The sequence below is a fragment of the Neofelis nebulosa genome, chromosome 5 (genome assembly GCF_028018385.1).
Source record: "Neofelis nebulosa isolate mNeoNeb1 chromosome 5, mNeoNeb1.pri, whole genome shotgun sequence".
Lineage (NCBI taxonomy): Eukaryota > Metazoa > Chordata > Mammalia > Carnivora > Felidae > Neofelis > Neofelis nebulosa.
The window spans coordinates 35,991,654-36,013,641 of NC_080786.1; the positions used below are offsets into that span (position 1 = coordinate 35,991,654).

The following is a 21,988-nucleotide window of genomic DNA, read 5'->3' on the forward strand; positions in this document are numbered from 1 at the left end:
GGCTTTTTAAATAAAAGAGTATGTTTTCTTTTGCTCAATACTAAGTAGACAGAAAGCTATAAATGGTGACGCCTCCCCTCCCCCTGACTTTGGTGTCTCAGAGAAATAAGGTACGCTGCCAATATGCATTTAGCTACTTGCAGGCTGGAAGCAGGATTTATTATTATCGCAATAAGAAAAAGCAGGTAGACCTTTATACTTCACACGGTGCTTTCACGTTCAGTGTGTCGTGGCAGCCTCTTGGCACTTTCAGGATTAGGCATGGTTCATCCTCAGTTATATGAAGAGGGATTTAGGAACCAGCCAAGGTCACACAGCTGAGAAGAACAGAGCCGGGGACCCCAAACAAGGTCATCTTCCCGCCACCCAGACACACGAAGGACCAGCAGAAGTGACGATCCATTGAACCTTCCCCTTTAACTTTCTACTTGGGGATATTTTAAGTTTTCATCTGGAGCAAGAGGGCTTAAAATCACCCCTTTCTTTTTTAAAGTATAGATTTATCTCTGAATTCAGCCCTGATCGGATATTCTGGACGTGATGGCCTCTTGATGTGATTGGCATTTGTCCTTTCCCATTTTATTATACTTAAAGTCACTGCAGACGGCTCCAGCTAGAGGTGTAGGGTACACTTTCAAAAGCACACCCTCCCAGCCCTCTGGCAGCGTGGTCAGGGTTCACTGCCTGCCGAGCGTGCCTGCTGGAGGCCACAGCCTGCAGATGGCATCATCCCCATCTGGAGGCACCTCACCACTCTGGAGAAGAAGCCTTTACAAGGTCTATCATTTTCCGCAGGTCTGGGGCCATGAAACTGAGCTGGCGTTAGCTCCAACAGAAGACTGGCTACATGCTTGGGGTACAGTGTTTCTCAAGGGGGGCACCATAGCCATTTTGGGTAACATGATTTTCAGAGCTGACTATTTAGCACCTTTGACTCTTGCACAATAAAGGCCATTAACAACCTCCAGCCACCGAGACAAGCAAAATCAGACAAAGCCAACCTACCTCACAAACTCTCCCTGTGAAGCAGTACCGGGCCTGGATGAGACTTTGGGGACACAGGATATAGTCATTGACCAGGGATGTTCAGGAAAGCAGGTGTGTGTAAGCTATGGCTGACAGGTGCCAGGTATTTCAAGGAGCAGACTGTTCTTGAATGATTCAAAATATTTCTGCTGATGAAATGATCTCCACATTCAGCCCCTTCAGCTCTCAAACATGAACAGGGAATTTGCCAGAAGTGTGTGATTTTTCTTCAGTATAATGGCAGTGATAAGGGTTAACACGTATGTAGTACTTAACTTCATATCAGGCACTATTAAGTGTTTTGTATGTATTAACTCATTTAATCCACCCAACAACCAAAATTGCTGAGGTGACTATTACTAATATCGTCTCATTTTATAGATGAAGAAACAGGCACAGAGAGGTCGGTGACTTGCTCAGGGTCACACAGGTGGTTAACCAGACAGGTAGGGTTCGAGTCCAGCGTCTTTGGCTCCAAGAGCCATCAAGTTCTGCCTAGCTGCACCCACTACAAAACCTTCGATTGCGAGATACAAAGCACGTTGTGTTGCTCTGAGATTCTGAGTTCTCTGAGAGGTGACAGGTTGTGTTTTTAAGCATCAGGAACGGGATATGGAATCATGATCTGGGTGGAAAGCGTAGTTGGTAAATTATAAGAACGGTAATTCTCAAGCTTTCTGGTTTTGGGACCCCTTTACACTCTTAAACAATATTAAGGACCCCCAACAGCTTTTGTCTTGTGGGTTTGTGTCTATTAATATTTACTATATAAGAAATTAAAACTGAGAAACTTCCAAGTCCTTATCTATTAATTCACTTAAAAATAACAATAATAGGGGCGCCTGGGTGGCGCAGTCGGTTGAGCCTCCGACTTCAGCCAGGTCACGATCTCGCGGTCCGTGAGTTCGAGCCCCGCGTCAGGCTCTGGGCTGATGGCTCGGAGCCTGGAGCCTGTTTCCGATTCTGTGTCTCCCTCTCTCTCTGCCCCTCCCCCGTTCATGCTCTGTCTCTCTCTGTCCCAAAATAAATAAAAAAAAAAAAAAAAAAAAAAAAAATGTTAAAAAAAAAATAACAATAATAAATTCATTACATGTTAACATAAATAACATAGTTTGACTATATTTTCCAAAACAAAATAAGTTAGTGAGAAGAGTGGTATTGTTGTTTACATTTTTTGCAATCTCTTCAATGTGTAGCCTACTGGAAGACAGCGAGATCCTCGTATCTGCACTTGCCTTCAGTCTGCTGAGATACATTTGTTTAGGTGAAGTATGCAAGCAGAAAAAAATATAGCCTCGCCCAGGTATGTAGCTGGAAAAGGGAGGAAATTTTTTAGATCTTTTCGGATAATTGTAGATATTCTTCTCGGATACAACACCAGAACTTCGTAAGTAATAGTTTCTTAAAGGTTCGTTATGATAAGGAATCTGAAATCGCATCAAGGAACTTACCTTATACTGACCACTACATTAAAATGCACTCGCTCTTTTTAAATTTTTTTTCAACGTTTGTTTATTTTTGAGACAGAACAGAGCATGAACGGGGGAGGGGCAGAGAGAGAGGGAGACACAGAATCAGAAGCAGGCTCCAGGCTCTGAGCCATCAGCCCAGAGCCCGACGCGAGGCTCAAACTCACGGGCCGAGAGATCGTGACCTGAGCTGAAGTCAGATGCTTAACCGACTGAGCCACCTGGGCGCCCCTGCACTTGCTCTTTGAATGGCTCTTTTACCCATAACACGACTGTGCAATACTACACACTGATCGTTTGGAAGACAGTGATTCACTGGCAAGTAGATCTTTCAAAACCCGATGTATTTCATTCTACAATATCACACAGTCACCCTCATTAATACCACTAACCATCTCATCAGAAAAGTATTAATATATTGGTAAATGGTTAAAACTTAATGTGACAGACACAAATTTTCCAAATTAAAAGCTCTCATTTTGTCACTGGTGACAAATCCTACCGGTTCTTTTCTTTGGAGTGACAGGCTTGCTTTTAAAACAATGTCCGCCACACCCTCCAATTTGAATAAACACAGTTTGTCTAACAATCATTCTTCCAAGTCAAAAAGGCATTCCATGAAAAAAGGTCCTAGTTCAGCTCCCACTCAACTCACACAAATGCTTTTCTTAGAGCATACTTTGCTGTGCAAGGTCCTTTATGTATACTTTCCATTTTGTTCCACAGAATATTAAAAAGATGTGTACTCAAGAACTGAGATTTAACTAAATCAATAATATTTACTGCATTATTCAAGTCATTGTGGTTTTTTCCAAAAAAGTTTATTATTTTGAGAGAGAGAGAGGGAGAGAGAGAGAGAGAGAGAGAATCCTATGCAGGCTCCTCTGTGGTGTCAGTGCAGATCCTGATACTGGGTTCCATCTCACGAAGTCAGATCATGACCTGAGCCAAAATCAAGAGTCAGATGCTTAACCCAATGAACCCCTCAGGTGCCCCTCAAGTCATTCTTAGGTGAAATTGGCTTTTTTTTTTTTTTTTTTTACTTTTTTTACTCCAACTCTATGTGGTAAAGAATTCAGCCAGGTCTACTTAAGGCACAGCACGTTTGTTCACTGTTGCTTTTGTACCATCAGTACAAGTTATCACCACAGTGAAAAAGTCAAATAATGCATTAATGTCAGTAGAGAGCTAATTTTGACTTTGTGGACCCGGCGGAAGGGGTATCGGGGATCCCAGGGGTCCACAGATCGCACTTGGAGAACCGGTATCCTAGAATGTCACACTGGCCCAGTGATAGGCAACAAGAAAGAACAAAGAAGGTGCTGGAGTTAGAATCAGAGGGTCTAAATCCGTCCTTGATCTGGTCCTTACTATCACAGTGGCTTTGGGTGAACTAGTTGATCTCTCTGAGACTCACTTTCCGCATCTGAAAAATGGAATCAACACAACCTGCTGTTCAAGGGTATTCAAGGTTAGGATCAAAATATATTCTAAAAATCTGTTTCATTCCCCCATTCATGCGTCAATTTCATTCATTTGCCCCAGACTCTTACGGGAGGACCTGAGCAGCAGCTCTAGCAGTGTCTGCCGAGGTGTTGCGAGGGTGCACTATAGGAGGAGAAGGTACCTGTGAGGCAGACAGGGGTGCAGAGGGGCGAGAGTCTCATGCCCCCCCGCCCCCAGCCCTGCAGGGGCCCATCTTCCGGCCTGGCCTTTCAAGGGGGCGTTTGGGGAAGTCGAGTTCAGCGTCCTGGGGCCACAGTCAGGGCAGGTCACACCCAGAGGCCTGGCAGCCTAGTGCTGCTGGCCTCACTTCCCTACAGCGCCCACTGCTGGCTGGCGTGCGTATCCATCACTGCGCTACTCTCCTACCCATGAAAGCATATTAGAAAGCCACATTTTGGAAGTGACATGTTTACATGGACACCCCCACTTATCGTCACCATTACAGACCCTTTATGCACATTGCCCCCCTCCCCGACTGCAGTTCTTTATTAGTAATAACACATTCCAGTGGTAGACCTCACAAAAGATGGAGGCAGCCCAGTGAGTCACATACCAGCACCCGAGCCCGCAATTTTAAATATCTTTCCACCTTCATGCTCCATCCCGGGACCTTCCTTCTACAGATCCTCTCTCAATTTGTGGTCTTAATTTGCTACTCAACGCCGTTTTAAGTAAAGACAGATTAGAATGCTAAATTATGGGCATGAATTTTACCATTCATCTATATACTATGCAATGCCAGTTTCAAATGCAAATATAAGAGCAGTTAACTGCTGTGCAGAGTCTCCGAAAATTACAGAATTCACATTTCATAGCTCACGTATGCCTATGTATTCAATTCTTTAGCAGAGCATTGTAAATGCCACACAAACACAAACGGCGCTCAACCTGTGTTTATTTTGCTTCTTGATGTGCACACATTTTATCCACGCTCTCTACCCTCGGTTTACTGGTAGGAAGGGCAAACCCAAACAAAAGGAACTGCAGGGTGTCCTAGCTTTCCTCCTCTCTGCTGTCTTCAGCCTAAGTGTTTGACTACTACAGGGAAGTACCATGAGTAAGAAAAGACAAGACAGAGTTCTTTGGTTGGTCATGTTTCTTAAAACATCCCTGCCTTCCTTCCGCATTCAAAGCAATTTTGGTTCGAACAGGAAAGGTACCTCTCGGGATTGTCCGCTGCCTGCTTTCTCAGTCCTAGACAGCATACGCTTACCTTCGCACTGCGTCCGCTGAACTCCCACACAGTGTAAGGGCACTGAGTTTCTGTGCTCACTGGGTATCCTGAGCGCTAGAAGTAAATGGGGCAGACCGAACAATGGATCGTTGTCTCCTCTGCTCCCGGACTTGCTGCATTGTCCCATCAGGCTTCAGGTACAAAACGCAAGTTCAAAGATAAAATGATTAAGAATTCAAGATGGCAACAACAGAGGTTTAAACCAAGCTCAGGGTCCTCTTAAGCATGGAGTGCCATGTGGCTCTCAGGTCACATGCCCATGAAGCTGGCCCTGCCCCAGTGCCTGTGCTCCTGCCACCCTGGCCCCTGCAGGCCTGGTGGCCTCAAGATGTCCCTTCCTGCTGAAGGGCCCCCAGGGCATCTGCCCATCTGCCTGAAACTCAGTTTCCTCCCTCGTGGCCTGGGCATGTCCCTCCTTCTCCTCCTGGGATCTCAGCTCAGCTGTCACATCCTTAGGTAGTACTCCCTGCCCGGCAGACAGGTCAGAACTGTCTTAGTACCATGGAGCTCTCCTTCAATCACACATCATGATCACTGTTCTTTATTTAGGGATGTCATCATCGGATTGCTTATTGTCCCCCCTGCTGAACTGCCAGCAGCATATATGCTAGGACTGGGTTTGGTTTTGCTCATCCAAGTTTCACCAGTGCTGGGCACATAGTCCCTAATCAATACCTACAAGGTGAATGAATAGATAAAAAACTGAATGCGTGTTTTTGCAACAGGAGCACAAGTATCAGATGAAGAGGTGGGATGAGGGCCGCATGAATTCTAGCTTCTGTTCGAAAGAGGCTAAATCCTGTCTCATACTGAGCTGGTGAGAAATACGTGAGCATCACATACCCTTGTTTCCTTGCTGTCTCCTCTGGGTAATGAGTGCTCAAGGATTGGCCGTCCTTGTGTTATAAAGATCCAAGTGCTTTCCTTTGTGTCTCTGGTGCCACAGGCAAGTTCCTGGTGCTTGCTTGGCTCTCCAAAAGTTCTGGTCCATTGAACTGAACTGAGCTGGACTTGGATGAAATGTGTGGCCCCGAAGCTTCCTATGTCTCTCCCTCCCCTGTGTCTCCTTTTCCTCTGTCCTCTCCTTCCCTCTTGTTAAGGATTTCTGAGTCTTGAGAACCATTTTAGTTGTGATCAAATGTTTCCAACAGAAAATGACCCTCATTTATTTTCAGTTTAACTCGACTCTTCAAAGAAAAATGGTCTGATTGGTCCTATAATCATGCAGTGGTTGGGCACTCCAGAGACTGCCCCAGAGCCAGGTTGGGCACATTCGCTGATAATATTCCCACGTTGGCCTTGATCTTGGGAATCATAAGGCAGGCACTTCAGAAGTTCATGCATTCAACAATAGCCAACTCAAAGCAGAAATTAAACTCGAGAACCAGATGAAACCTACCCTTCCACCCTGAGGGCTGCAGGTTTAACCCTGTCCAAGAGGCAGTACAGTGTCACCCCCGACCCTGAACAACAGTGACAGAGTGCAAATCGGCCCTCTTGGTGGGGCCCAGTCTGCAACCTGTCTGTCTTGTCCATGATTCCACACCTACATCTGAGAAATGGCCAGGAGGGGTGTAGTGAAAATGGAGTGCTCATAATGAAATTGAGGATCGATGAAATAATAGAAAATAAAAGCCTACAGGTAAGATTGGTATTGATTGACCATCTCAGAAAACATTGTTAGTAAGAGATCAGGGCATGCTTCCTATATGTAAAATGGGGGATTTCTCTCCAGAGTGAGACCTGAATGGGAATATAGAATGCTACTGGAAGCAATCCCCAGTGCAGTGCCCTTGAAATTACGGGGCTGCTTATGGGTGGTGCGGTGGAGGAGAAAGGGCCTGGCTCAGGGGTCAGCCAGCCATACCTGGGGTTTACACTGTCTTCAGCTCTGTGACCTGGAGCAAGTAATAACCTCTCTGATTCTGATTCTCTTCTTCCTCCTCCTCTTCCTCTTTCTCCTCCTCTAACTCCTCCTCCTCCTCCTTGTTCTTAATTTGACAAATCGGCATAAAGCACCTGCCTCCAGGTTTGCTATGAAGATTGAATAAGATCACCCAGGTGGAGATCCGGAGCTCGGCACTAGGTACAGAGCAGGCGTGCGGTCATGTTACCCCTTCTCCCCACAGCTTCAGGAGACTGTTCCTCTCTGGAACAGCTGGCCAGGGCCTGGACTAGAGGCAAGAAAACACCTGATTGCCTCCAGAATGAGGACCCCCTTAAATTGTGCACACTAGGCACCTCACCCCGGTGCCAACAGTGTTGGGACCCATCAGAGTAGATGCCCTCCTCCAACACCATCTCCCAGGCCATTTTCTAGGTGACACAACTGAGACCCACAGTCATCATAATTCAACTACAGCAGTGAGTCAAAGTGGAAAACCTAGAACGTGACTCAAAGCCTCCAAGTCTGTGGGAGGTTCCAAGTCTGTGTTTTACCCCCAGCAGCCTAGAGATGAATTCTTTGCTGCCCGTGTCATGTGATGTTTACCACCACCCCCCCTTGCACCATGAGTGGTATTTCTGGACATCTACACACTGTCTCCCTGACAAGTCAGGAAGAGAATGTGTCTCAAGTTTTCAGTATTTCACAAGGCACTTACTACACGGCTTACTTGCAGTCGGGGTTCAAGAAATAAATATCCATCAATTGAGAAAAAGAAGATGTTTTCATGACCTCATAATTTTAATGCAGAGAAATAGTTATAATACACATTAACCCAGCTGAGGGGGAGAAATGCATTAATTTCACAACATGTTCAGCTCTTTAAGAAGTTAGCTTTTCAAGCTCCACGGGGCTTCTGGAACTCAGACTCACGCCTGCTGTTCTGAGAGAAAATTGCACCTGATTGGTGCCCCTCTCCCGCCAGGGAAGTGGTGGGTGGAGAGACTTAATGGAGGCTGGAGGGGTGGGAAGCTGGCTGCAGCACCATGGGGCATTTAAGCCAGGAGGAAAGGACAGAGCAGAGCTGCTCACATTTAGTGAGCAGACAAATACCTCACCAGGGAACCTGGTTTAAAAAAAAAAAACAACACAACAGCCTGTAATCTGATTCAGGAGTCCAGGTCAGGCCTGGGAGTCTGTATTTTCAATGAGTTCCCCAGCAATGCTCACGCTGGTGTTCAAGGGACAAAAAATTATGCAAGCTTTGGCCTTTTTCTCCTTCCTCTACAGCCATTTATCTTTAGGCTGTGGGCAAAATCCTTGTTCTCACACCAGGCGAGGGCAAGCGGGAAAGCAGCAAACTAGGACAGTCACCAGCCCACCAGCCCCCACCCCCACCCCCGCAACCGTGACTCCCCTCCTTTCTGCCGGATACACTTGATGGGTGACATTTCCGTGTGTGAAACGCTTCAATTTTACCATCCATGAAATGAGCATGTTGATCTGGGTCTCTGGAGGCCTCTTTTTCCAGTGTGACAATTCTTTGTGTGGAGGAAATGGCCTGGAGGTTTTGGGTTTGCAAATCTGGCCCAAGAGAAGCTCTGTCTTCCGTCTGGCAATTCTCAGGATCCCCATTCACTGTCTTCCATCCTTCTGCAGGGGAAATTTGCGCGTTCAAGATCCACGGCCAGGAGCTGCCCTTTGAGGCCGTGGTGCTCAACAAGACGTCGGGAGAGGGCCGGCTGCGCGCCAAGAGTCCCATCGACTGTGAGCTGCAGAAAGAGTACACGTTCATCATCCAGGCCTACGACTGTGGTGCAGGGCCCCGGGAGACGGCCTGGAAGAAGTCACACAAGTGAGTGGCCGGAGAGGGATCCCTGCACCCCTACCCCCCACCCCACTTCCCTCCCACCCTTCGGGACCACACCCTGGTCTTCAGGTCTGTATACCCAGCGGTCATACCATGGCTCTTCCGCCAGCTCCCCGGGCCCCTGCAGGCATCAGCACAGGCGGAGTCCTCCACCTGCAATACTCTGCCCCTGTGCCTCCCTTGAAAATATTCCCCTTCTGCCATCAGGACTGTGTTCAAGTGTCACTTCTTCCGGGAAGCCTTCCCTGAGCCAGCCCATCCCTGCGGAGCTGGTTGGGACCTTGTTCTGGGTTTCTGCCATGCCACACGCATATCTCTGTCCTGGCACTTTTTAGTTTGGGTTGTAGCTCTCTCCCATTTGGAGTTTGATTCTGAACCTAACTCAGAGAGTGGTTAAATTCTTTCTGAAAGGAAGAGTGAATGAACAGAGGAAGAGGAATAGATAAAGGAAAGGGGAGGCAGTCTAGAAGGAATCATTGCTTAAAGCTGGGTAACAGGGAAGGCCAGAGAAGGGGCGGATTCATCTCCAAAGCAGGGCATTGACAGGTAGAAGCGTCTCCTGTGGGAGGGTGGACAGAACACTCAGACAGCAACCATCCTGACTGGCTGTGGTTTCTCTGCTCCTTCGGCCCTGGGACCGACCAGAGTCAGTGCCCACGGGAGGTATGGGAGGGCAGTGTCATTCTCCCTTTACTGCCATCTCTTCCTTCTGGTGTGTGGTCCCAGGGCCGTGGTCCATATCCAGGTGAAGGACGTCAATGAGTTTGCTCCCACCTTCAAAGAGCCAGCCTACAAGGCGGTGGTGACAGAGGGCAAGATCTATGACAGCATCCTACAGGTGGAGGCCGTGGACGAGGACTGCTCCCCTCAGTACAGCCAGATTTGCAACTATGAGATCGTCACAACTGACGTGCCTTTTGCCATTGACAGAAATGGTGAGTGTCCTGAGAGGGCCCCCCTGGGGGGAAGGGCAGGGAAACAAGTCCACCACCCCCTCTCTGAAGGCCAAGTGAGGGTTCTGAACATCCATGGCAGGTAATGACTCCCTTGCCATCCGTGACCTAGGCTCTGTAACCCAGAACTCAGCCCTGCACTAGAGTGGATGTCCTTAGATTATTAGCACAGCCAGATCGAAGATTCCCCCCAGGTACCTCAGAAACCTGCTCATTGAGTACAGCCCCTAGAACTCGTAATGCCACACATCTGGATACTTAAGACAGGATGGCTTTCTGGTAGAATTTTCCATCCCGTCAACTCAGCCATACCTGAGTCCCTTTCCTGCACCATAAGTTGTGGCACTACCCCCCACCCCAGCCGTCTGCTTCCTGTTCCCAGGAAAAAAGAAAAAAATGCTAAAAGAGAAGATGGAGATTTTTGGAAACACCTTCTGAGCTTAGATTCATTTAAGAATCTTTTATATTCTTGCCAATGTCCTTTGAGAATTTCTACTATAGTGACAACAATGAAAGAATGAAACCTCCCACCACACCCCAATCCCAAACTGAATTTGCCAAACTGAAAACAGTCCTATAAAGCCCTTTGTGCATTTCCCCATCACCATTCACAAAACACTTGTAGTGTAAACACCTCAGCCAGAGGCCCAGTCAACTCTGCCCACATTAAATGCAATTTTCAATAACTCCATGTTAATCAGATGATAATTATTTGCCAAGTGTATTATTTGATAGCATGAGTGTGTGCTTATAAGTATATTATCCCCACTCTGTTTCGAATAGGATCATAGAGTACTGCACAAAGATGCAAAAGTTACAAAACCTGAAGTTCCTCTACCCTGTGAATTATTTACTGAGTGCCAGGCATAGTGCTGGGAACTGGGAATGAAGTGGGAGTCGAACTCAAAACCGACTCGGGCCTGCCATCCAGTGGAGCTTACCATCCAATGGAAAGAAAGTCGAAATGAAAACTAGAAAGTCAGGTGGCACCAAGGGTGAGATTGGTGCATAAAGCATGCCGTGAGCCAGAATTAGGCAGTGGATTAACTGTGAGCCTCCCGGTAGCCGACACCTAGAGGGAAGCACCATCAGTGACCTGCTTGCCAGTATTCAGTGCTTCCCGTGCTCCTTGACATTGAGATGGGGGAGAAACATGTCCTGGGACCTGGTCTTCTGCATCCTGAGAACTGCAGCAGGTTCCACAGCAGATGGGAGCCAACAAGACACCCTCATCCCGGATCTCCAGTGGTTTGTGATCTGCCTTGGGAGATGAAATCAGCATTCTTATAACAGACAAAAATAAGGCAGTTTCCTTATAAAATGATAAACCACGTGGGAATGTTAGAAACCAGCACATTGCGAGATGCTCACTGTGTGGAACACAAGATCAGTGCCTCAGTGCACAAGAAAGTAAAAGAGAAAATACTGGATTTGAGTTAAAGATTGGTTCAGGACTAAGAAGTAGGTAATTTCAATTAGTAGGGTCTGTCAGAACTATTTCCTGATGGCTTTTCCTACAAGCCCTGTGAGGCGGCTGGCTTGTCCCTACCACACAGATGTATGTCTCACACACATCAAATACACGCACATGCACACACCACCCTATGAAATATACAACAATTGGTTTGTATTTTTCTGTTCCCCTATGATCAGCTGCGTGGTCTCTGTCCACAAAAGCTTTGGAACTTGGGGGGCGATGAGTCCTTGGTGAAGAGCGTGACCAGACAAGCGGAGATATCTGTGATGAGTGGTCAGGCTCCACTTGACTTCCTGCCTTAGTTCTGGAAAGCCACAGCCCAATGAGAGTGGAGATGCAAATCCTTTCATCTGAGGGTAAACTGCCCCAGTCATGAAGATAATTACTCACCTTGATGAGCCATTTTGCTAACATATGCCAATTTATTTCCCTAGCTGTCTCATTAAAAGTGAGTAATGGTCTTTTGCCAAGCCTCTGCCTCCAACGTTGGTTTACAACAGAAGATGAAGAGGAGAGTGGGCACTCCCAGGGAGTGTGGGCCCCCGACAGCGAGGTTTACAAAAGCGGTTCTCCAAGTAATGAAGGCAGGACCCAGGGACAGACACAGAAGCGGCAGCTCCCCATTCTAATGAGTTTCCCAATTGGCCCTTATCCATCATTTCTCCCAGCGACCTTCCCGTCTCCTTGAAGGAGTTCTTTGTATGAACATCAGAGAAAGTACTGCTGAGTTCAGGGTCCACTCATTGAAACCACATGACGGCAGGTAGATGGGTCCTGGCTCCTCCAACTTGCCAAGATCTTTGCTTGTTGGTGAAGGAAGGGGAACGGGGCAGCAGCGAAGATCGAAGACATTCCATGGATTCAGCCTGGGCTGTCTTAACCCAAAACTCAGCCTCTTTCTACTAGAGGTCTTTGGTCTCCCCACCTTGAATTCCTTCCCCATGAAATCATGGCGGGAACCATCCCTGCCCCCTTGTGGGGTTGTGAGGCCTCAGGGAGGCTGTGCCCTAGGGATGATGTTCACAGGGTACCTGGCATCTAGGGAATGCTCCATTCATGGTGCCATGATTATTAGATGTTTACCTGGGTGGTTGGGACATAAAGCTTCTTCACTACCCACCCCACCCCCCATAGATTTCCAGGCTGAAATTATAAGCAGGAACTGAGTCACCACTCCCTCTTAGGAAGTTCTGGATCCTTGTTTCCCATCTCCTTGGGAAGACCTTGGCTGGTCTCTTTGAGGTCAGTAGGAACCAAATCCTTATATCCGTTGAACAGATGGAAAAACTGAGTCCTAAAGTATTAAGAGCTTGCCTAACAGCACCTGTGACCCCGGTGGCAGAGTTGGGACTGGAGCCCAGATCACCTGAGCATGGGCCTCTCTGCCTTTCCACCAGTCATGTGATCACACTCCTTAGTGATATTTGACAGGAATGCTTGGCTATGGTATTTAAGTTCAAAACTACAAAGTTGCATCTTAGTCCTACATCCATTACATGTGTGAGTGTGTGTGTGTTTGTGTGTGTGTGTGTGTGTGTGTGAGAGAGAGAGAGAGAGAGAGAGAGAGAGAGACAGAGAGAGACAGAGAGAGAGAGATCTTTGATAAGTTACTTAACCCTTGCCTCAGATCCTCCCTGGTAAAATGGGAATTAAATCCCGTGCTCAATGCCATGCCCGTGTGAGAGGCTGGGTGCATTGCCAAGAGGGGGCTCGCCAGCGTGTCTGCACAAACCACGCTCTCAGCCACACTTGGGAATGGGCAGAAGGAGAAGCAGGGGTCTCCACGACACGACACCACTTGGCAGACTTTTCTCCTTTTCCAGCAGTTCCGTGGTCTGTCCCCAGGCAGCCCCTCCTGGGCAACAGGGCTGCCCTGGTGAGTCAGGAGACTCCGCCTCCTCTGGGCCAAGTGTGCCCTACAGTTGGCTTATTTGAAAGTAAATGCAAACATTTCTTTTCCATCTGAATAGAAAAGTCACGCTTGCCCCTTGTGCAGGAAATTCGGAAAGCATAGAAAAGTACAAGAAGGAAATAAATCACCTGTAATCCCACTAAAGATAGCCATTATTGATGTTCTACCAGTACTTTTTGTGTGGGGTTTTTTCTAGCAAAAGTAAGGTTACACTCGCCTCGTTTTTCTTTACCCTGCTGTGTTCACTTAACACTCGATAGTATGGATTTTTTCCACCCTTAAAAATGCTTCATAATTACCACGTTCAGCGCTAAAAACATTCTATCTGGTGCACAGACTCTTTTACCTAGCTCTTGCCTTACTATCAGACATCCAGTTTATTATTTTTCACTGTGGGAAATAATGCTTAGATGAACATATTTGCACCTGTATGTGTAATTTTTATCATTTTCCCGGAATCAATTTCTTAGATGTGGAATTGCATGCCCCAAAGGTATGAACAATTGCAAAGTGACTGGCCTGTATAACTTTCCAAAAGGGTCATTCCGATTTTTTAAATGTTTATTTGCTTATTTTGGGGAAAGAGACAGAGAGAGGATGAGCAGGGGAGGGGCAGAGAGAGAGGGAGACACAGAATCCAAAGCAGGCTGCAGGCTCTCAGCTGTCCACACAGAGCCTGATGCAGGGCTGGAACCCATGAACCTTGAGATCATGACCTGAGCCAAAGTGAGATGCTTAACTGACTGAGCCACCCAGGCGCCCCAGGGGCTATTGTGATTTAAATTCCACTGAAAGGAGGCTGCAGACCAGTGTGCTTGGCTCCTGGCACCTCCACCAGCCTCAGTTTGAAAAAAAAAGAACACCTTCACTAATTTGCATGGTACATACTAACTGTTCTTTGAGAATTAGCTTCCCCAGGTTCATTTGGAGCAGAGAAATGGGCCCAGGAACCCCTAGTCACCTGGGCTAGCTAGGAACTCAGGTTTCTTTCTTAGGCACTGCTGGGAGAAATCATTCAAATATAGAAAGAAGAATACAATTGTAACAGAAGCAAAATGAGTGACTTTTTGAGCTTCCAAAAATTTTTAAGTATGTGTCTTATCCACATAGGACCCTCCCTAACACAATTGGTCACCACATTATACACTCATTTTTGACCTAAGGCTTCAAATTCCGGGCTCTGAAACCCATTCTCCCATGTGTGAGGCCGGCGGTAGCAGAGAAAATACATTTGTTTCTCAGACAGTTTCATTAGGACTCGCTAGGATGTGTGGTTGCCGCAGACTGGGCCAGGGATTGCCGCCTGTGTGTTTATTTGTCTACCACGGTCAATAGCGTTTGGTCTGCTTAATGTCACACGGCTTATAAACCCTGAGCCTTCCTCTTCCGAGAGGCGTATCTTTTGAGAGCCATTTAACCATAAGGAAAAGGAAGGTTAAAACTTTTTTGTTCAAAATTCAATTTGATGCTGCTGCAACATCGTTCTTGCGGTTATTTTGCAATGCTTCCACCTGCAAGAAATCCTCCCCCGTGAGCACTATAACCACAAGCTAGTTTGCTAACAGAGCCCACAGGGAACATCACCAACCCAACACCTAGCCGCCCCAGTCCTGGGGGGCCCTGAGCTGAGACTGAAGCCAAAAGGTCGGGGGTGGGGGGTAGTGAGAGGGATTCTGAACACCAGGCACAAGGCCAAAAATATATCAAACCCATTTTTATTCAGAGATTTTTGAACGGCTTGGTTAAACTAAATTTTACTTCAAATCAGTGGCTGCGGGTACATTTTTAGAAACGGTCTGGAGCTGACGGTGGAATAAAAGATCCTAGTTCTTGGTCCAGTGTCTCAGATACTGGACTCTCACAGGAGAAGCCCTGCTCAGGGCCTGGTACTGAGGACCGTTTCACTGGTATTAGGTGATGAGTGCACCAGCTCTTCGGATCTTTAAAACATTATGTGACTTTCGTAATTCCCCAGAGGCTGATTCATGTAGTCCCTGTTGCCTCCACTCACATGAGCCATAGACATCAGTTAAAATGGAAGAAAGCTCATTAGGAATTTTTCCCTTAGTTTTGATGAAATATAAAAATATACCTGAGTCAGCCATTAGCACATTGGTTTGTTTTTAAGTTTCCATTTTCTTTCTTTTTTTTTTAATTTATTTTTGAGACAGAGCATGAGCAGGGGAGGAGCAGAGAGAGAGAGACACAGAATCTGAAGCAGGGTCCAGGCTCTGAGCTGTCAGCACAGAGCCCGACGTGGGGCTCGAACTCACGGACTGTGAGATCATGACTGAGCTGAAGTCGGATGCTTAACCGACTGAGGCACCCAGGCACCCCTAAGTTTCCATTTTCTTAATTTCACTTCTGCTGAAGGATAATGATAACACTGGAGTTCTAATTTGCTGTCAGCTCCACTATCAGAAAAAAAAGCAAGAATGAAATTCTTCTTCGCAAAGGAAGACTTCACTCTCTCGGAATCCAAAATTGAGAAGTGTTCAATGCACACTGGGCTTTTATTCATCCCTTAGAAGCAAAACTGTATTTCAGCAAAAATAATCAATTAGAATTTTGCTCATTAATTATCAAATATTTATTTCTGAATTATAATACCAAACCCACAGGAGCAAAAACACACACATGGCCCAGAAAAATGGTGTGGTCTCTTTTGGAGAAGAGAAATGTCTTTGCCACCAGGGCAAGGAATCTGTTATTCTGTGTAGCTTTCAGAAGAGAGGTCACACGTTTTCTTATTGATTTTACTTCCTATTTGGTAGCAAAATAATGTGAGAAGAGGCAGTGAACATTTCTGGCGACGAGCCCAGATGTTAAAAAATATGTGCCAGGACATTTCTGAATCCCATCTTTTTCCCAGAGATTTCATGGCAGATGAGCCTTGGTGCCCTACATCATCAGGGACACAAGCACACAGGCACACTCTAGGAGGGACTTTTCTGACAACCCATGACTAACGAATCCACCAGTTGGGTTCCAGATATGTGCTTGGAATCTCCTAGTAGTCGTTTCCCACAGCTGAGGTGGCTCCAGCCAGTGGTTCCTGGCGATCTGCCACCAACGCACAAGCAAGGAAAGGGGTCATTCCATGCCAGTGAAGGTTAGCGGAGTAGAGAAGGGATTTTAAAGAACGGCAGTGTGGTTAACTTGATCCCAAACCATTTTGAATATCCCTGCATCCTCAGGCAACATCAGAAATACCGAGAAGCTGAGCTATGACAAGCAACGCCAGTACGAGATCCTGGTGACCGCCTACGACTGTGGACAGAAGCCTGCCGCTCAGGACACGCTGGTGCAGGTGGACGTGAAGCCAGTTTGCAAGCCTGGCTGGCAAGGTGGGCCATCTCTTGTTGATGCTGTTGAGCGGAGTCAGCTTGGCCTGGTGCAGAGAAGGTGCTAGACCTATCCTGAAAGCCAATACAACCTATAACTAGAGGAATTTCTTACATGCAGTCACTCTGCTGCAAGAAATAAAGTAGCTTGTTTATTCTTACAACTCCTGGGTGATCTATTATCCTCATTTTACAGTTGAGAATGTCCAAGGCAACTTGTCTCATATCGTGTGCCCTGTTTGTCCAGCTCACCCTTTCTAAAATCTCATGACACTTTTGAATCGATAGTAATTATACCACCGTGTTCAGGAGAAAGTGCCAGCAAGCCTATTCGCTTTATCTAAGGGAGTGAGTTGAGCCAGTGTGTGTCAAGTTTGAATCATCACTCAGTACCTGGGGAAGGTTGTCATGTTCTTTGGGCTAGCACAGAAGGTAGGTACACAAGCAGAGGTTGGAGTCCCAGAACCTAGCCTCTAGATTAAGGAGTTTCTCAAGTGTTGGCTCCGGGAATGGAGAAACAATGGCCTTAGATATAGGTGGATTTTTGCCCCAGTTTAGCTGTTTGGGTATGCAAAGACGGAGCAAAGGTTCAGGTTACCCTTAGATGACAGAGGTTTATCACTGACCTCAGGGGAAGTAAGGAACGCAAGGCCATGTGCATAGATGGAGCTCGCCGAGAATTGGATGGCTTATAGAATAACAATACCTCTAGTAGTGGCACCAATATTCCAGTGGCCGGGCAGGGATGCTGGACGTATCTCTGGGCCACCATTTTGGTTGGTCACTGGCTTCTGTTTCTGCTTCCTGTGCTGTTGCTGCTACAGGTACCACTCATTCATAACTTTGGGTACTTCTTGGAGTCCTGCTTTGTGGCTTTTGTCTACTGTTTTCTCCACGTGTCTTTAAGCTTCAGAGCCCCTGTTATATTCTACCTGTTTCTTTCCCTCTTTCTCTTCCTCTCCGTATATTTCATTCTTAAATTCCGCTTGAGAGGATGTCATTAGCTATGGTAATCATCCGTATTTCTATCGGACAGACTGATGCCACGATACCATAGAGGTCACTGGTCAGACTTTGAACGGGTGCCTATTAGTCAAGCAATCATTCTCATGGTACACTGCAAGGACCCCTGAGGACCCATCTGGGGTCACTCCCCTCAGAAGACAGCTCTCAAAAGGCTCCTCCCCTGTGCAACTTTATCTCCTTTACTCTTTCAACTAGAAAAAAATGGGAGGCAGTAATTAAACCCACCTCTGGAGAGAGCCAGAGTCGTTTGCCTTTGAACAAAGTAGAGAAGATGAAATGCCAATAGAGGAGTCACGGGTAAGACAGATGCTACAGAAAGAACAAAGTAGATCCACCTATTTTGGATCGAGCAAAAGACAGAGAAAAAGGAACAAGCCAGAGTGGGAAACTATGTGTCACCAACCTCAGGGAGCCTGGGCTCTGGCTGGTATAATTCACTAAACCCTAAGGGACCTGAGGGCAGGACCCTGTCTCTCTTGTTCACCACTGAATTTCTCAGACTTAGCACATATCTGACCCCAATGATAGGTGCTCAAGAAACAGCCATCGAATGAATGAATGAATGAAAAGCTATTTGAGTAAAGAAGAACTCAGCTTGTTTTATTTTAACTTATAAGGACTAACCCAGTGAAAGTCTAGCTTTTGAAAAGAAAGCCTGGAAAGAATATAAAAGCTTTCTAAGCAGGGAACATGCTCATAATGGGATTTTCAGTGGGGAGAGTAAAACACAAAGCGGTATCTGGAAAAAGATCCCAATGTTTTGTGTCTTTGACAAATGAGACACCTACAGATTTGGGATTTTTGTACCTATATTTAAATGCCATTTCCTAAAAGCGTTTGTACTTGCTTCAGTGTTAAACGTATGCACAGAAAATCATGTTAATAATGTTGGGCTCCGTGTGTGCAGAATGTGTGGGACGCGTATCCTGCTAGTGCCCAATGCTATTTGTAGCCAGACTGTGAGCTCCTGGAGGCAGAGGTCACGCCCATTCGCTGTGTCTCCGGTGCTCAGCGCAGGGCCGGGCACAAGGCAGGTGGTTGGCCAGTGCTGCACGGATGAATGGATGGTACACAGAAATGTACCTTTCTGTGGAATAAAGGAAACAGGGACACGGCGACCCCCTGCATCCCTTCACTGTGTCCGGCAAAGCCATTTAAGCATGTGTAACCTCAGACTCAACTACCTTATGGTGGCTTCTCTGCCCACGTTAGCCAGCCTTTGGTGGCAGAAGCTGACACTGGATTCTGCACCGTGTCCCTCCTCCCTCCAGCTTAGCTCTGGTAGAAGCCACTAGGTCTCTCTCCCCAGCCATCATCCCAGTAGGTTCTCAGCTCGTAGCAGGTCACCCAGCTTCTCTGATGTGTGTTAGCAGTGCTCAGACTTCTTTCCGGCTACTCCCATCCCAGCCCCCAGACCTGGAGAGCAATCTTCTCTCCTTCCGGAAGGCTGGTCCACTTTATTCCTCCACTTGGGCAGCCCTCACCTCCAGCTGACCCACCTTGGGGCCAATCCTCTCTTCTACGCCAGGTCAGGGCTGCTGCCTTGTAGCTGGATAGCCCTTTCTCCAGTGAAGAGTATACCTACCACCACTGGCCCCTAGTGGTGGGACCAGTCTACTCCCCTCTCCCAGCTTTGCAGAGCAAACTGGAGTAAGCCAATGTTTACAGGTTTTCTTTTTTTAACCACGGGGTAAGCAGGCTGCCCCTCACTTGAGGGGTTGTCAGGTCCCTAGGGGAAAGGGCTGGCTCTTCTTAAAGTGGGTGTGGGGTGAAGCCGGCCCTGTATAGAATGGGAGAGGAGCACAGAGAAGGGAGGCCTTTCAGAGCACCAGTGAATAGTGTAAGGAAGCCAGTCTGGCTTGCATAGGTGGTTGGGACTGTGGGGAGGTGGGAAGCAAGATTGGAGGGGTCAGGGGTAGGGTATGGCTGGCAGTCAAGGTTTTGAATGCTGGGGTCAGGAGCTGCAATGAACCCAAGCCCCTCAGAGCCAGCCATGAGTGAGAGGTCTGCGGGTATGTGCCAGGGGTGATTACCCAGGAGAACAGAGGCCTTCCCTGAGCTGATTTCCCACAAACAACAAGAGTCACCAAGCAAACACAGTTTGGCAGTTCAAATTCTTGTACCTGTTTTTAGTCATTTCCCTCCAGGCAGGAGCGGGCTGCAGCCCAGTGAAAGCAATCCATCATGCTCAGGAACCTCCTGTCTCCCAGGAGCACTCCCAGTCAGCACCATCAGCTTCTCCCAGAAGCTGTCCTGAAGGAGTAAGGGACCCTGCTCACAGCTGGAGCCTTCCCTTCCTTCCCAGGCCAATGAGGGACTGCTCCCAGACTCCCGCGGTGCCCCAGGACATGGCCCCAGTTTTCCATCACAACAACCCCTTCCAGGAGTGTGGGGCTGCAGCTTTCCCAGCATGCTGCTGGCCCTACCCAGCTGTGCACAAGGACATCGCAGACCCTGACTCTTCTGCCACCTGCCTTATACACCTTGACCAAGACATTGTCTGCTCGGGCTATGGTTTTCCGTTCTCCATCTTTTTTCTATGGCTGCGTCTTGTCTTCCCAGAAACAATATGAGTTCTATCCTCTCTGCTGGGATTCTGAGATTCTCTTCTGAGATTCTGAATAGGTAGTAGGGGTCAGCTCACTCTATGGGAGTAGGTGGAGCTTTACCCAAGGGAATGCTGCTCCCATTCTCAGCTGCCCAGAGAAGAAGTTGGTCCTCCAAGGACCAACTAGACCTGTGCGAGTGGAATAAAGAACAAAATCTCCATGTTTTGTCCCGAGCTTGGAGACCTCATGTATCCCTATAGTAACCCTTACTCATGGAGGTAGAAGATTCTATTAAGAAGCAGGAAAAAAGGTTCCCCTGCAGTAGCCTATAGAAGCCTAAAGGCTGCCTCTCATGCCAGACTTTTGCAGTCTTCTTGGTGTCTGTTTCCCTCTTGCCAAACCATTACATGTGCCCAAGCCTGGGCCTATGTGGGCACTGAGGACTTCGGGAAGAATCCACATCTGTTCATGGATCAGAGCGAACAGAGGATATAGTGCCCTCAGAGGCCATCGGGATGATAGTGGCAATGGACCCAGTGGGAGCTGCTCCTGTGGACCCCTCCTTCCAGGGGCCACAGAATGTGTCATAGAGGATCATTTGTAATTTGGTTGCTGATTTGGGTTTTGTTTGTTTGTTTAGTTGTTACGTTATGTGGAGAAACACATCCCCTCTTTATGCCTTCTTTCGTTGTTCTTTATAATCTCTTAGCCCATCTCTTTCTATGTTGCAAGATGAAAACATTGTCTTCATAACACTTATTTAGTGTATTTTTCCTTTTATTATCGCAAGTCAGATTTTGTGTCTGTTACCTGCTCCTGCCAGTAGAGAAGCAGAGTTCAGTATTTCAAGTCCCTTTATGCAAAACAGTTGCCCTCTGGAGAGAGTCATGGCAGACTTCCCTGGTGGCCCTTCCCCATTTCTTGCCCAGACGTGCAGCCATTCTGGATTGTTCATGTGCCAGACCAAGTTTCCAGACTCCAGCCCCCGCAGGACCCCCTCTCTCCTTGCTCCCGTCATCGCTAAGCACAAGCCCATGGTGGTCAGCCACCCCTCGCCCAGCACCAGTTCAACCAGCACTGTCAGTTCCTAGACCTCCTCTCACGGGCCCAATTCCTGGTCCCTTCACCTTCACAGTAAGCTGCCCTTTTTCATATGGAGAGAAAAAAAAGATGCAGCCGCATAACAAGCCACTTTTTCTCTGCTCTTTGGGCTTGACTATTTCCCTAGGTACATCAGATGGTCTCAGTGTTTCTGCCATTCCACAAATCAGGCCTTGGTCAGGAAGAAAGGTGGTATCTGATAGAGTAGGGCTTCTGGCACCCACATGCGCACAGGAGCACCTGGGAGCCAGGGTACATTGCAGATCCTGACTTCTTCTGTCTGGGGCGCTTCTGGATGTAGCTGGTCCACGGCCTTCACATTGAACAAGAAAGAAGGTCGCACAGAAAAGATTTATGAACACACAGAGTGCGTCTAGGACTTCCGTGTTGGAAGGACCGCAGCACGAAAGCTGCTGGTTGAGATGAATTATCCCTTAGTTATTTGCACTGTGAGAGTTGACACACACACTACTCAGGGGGAGACATTGCCGAGTGAATTCATTCACCCTTTACTGAGGCCCGCTGTGTGCTGAAGGCCAGGGATACAGAGACAGACATGACGTACCAGGACCCGTAGTGCAGAAGGAGATGAGGGCAAGGAAGTACTGAGGACAAAAGGTCTGGTGGAGGTGGCTT

General features: G+C 47.4%; 1 protein-coding gene across 3 annotated transcripts in view; it reads left to right on the plus strand.

The window, feature by feature from the left end:
- CLSTN2 (calsyntenin 2) overlaps window positions 1–21,988 on the plus strand; it is a 603,671-nt gene that overhangs the window by 457,647 nt on the left and 124,036 nt on the right. For all 3 annotated transcript variants that reach the window (XM_058730043.1, XM_058730044.1, XM_058730045.1), the window contains 3 exons: window positions 8,780–8,975; window positions 9,717–9,925; window positions 16,530–16,679. In XM_058730043.1, coding sequence (XP_058586026.1) covers window positions 8,780–8,975; window positions 9,717–9,925; window positions 16,530–16,679 — 555 coding nt within the window. The remainder of the gene's footprint in view (window positions 1–8,779; window positions 8,976–9,716; window positions 9,926–16,529; window positions 16,680–21,988) is intronic.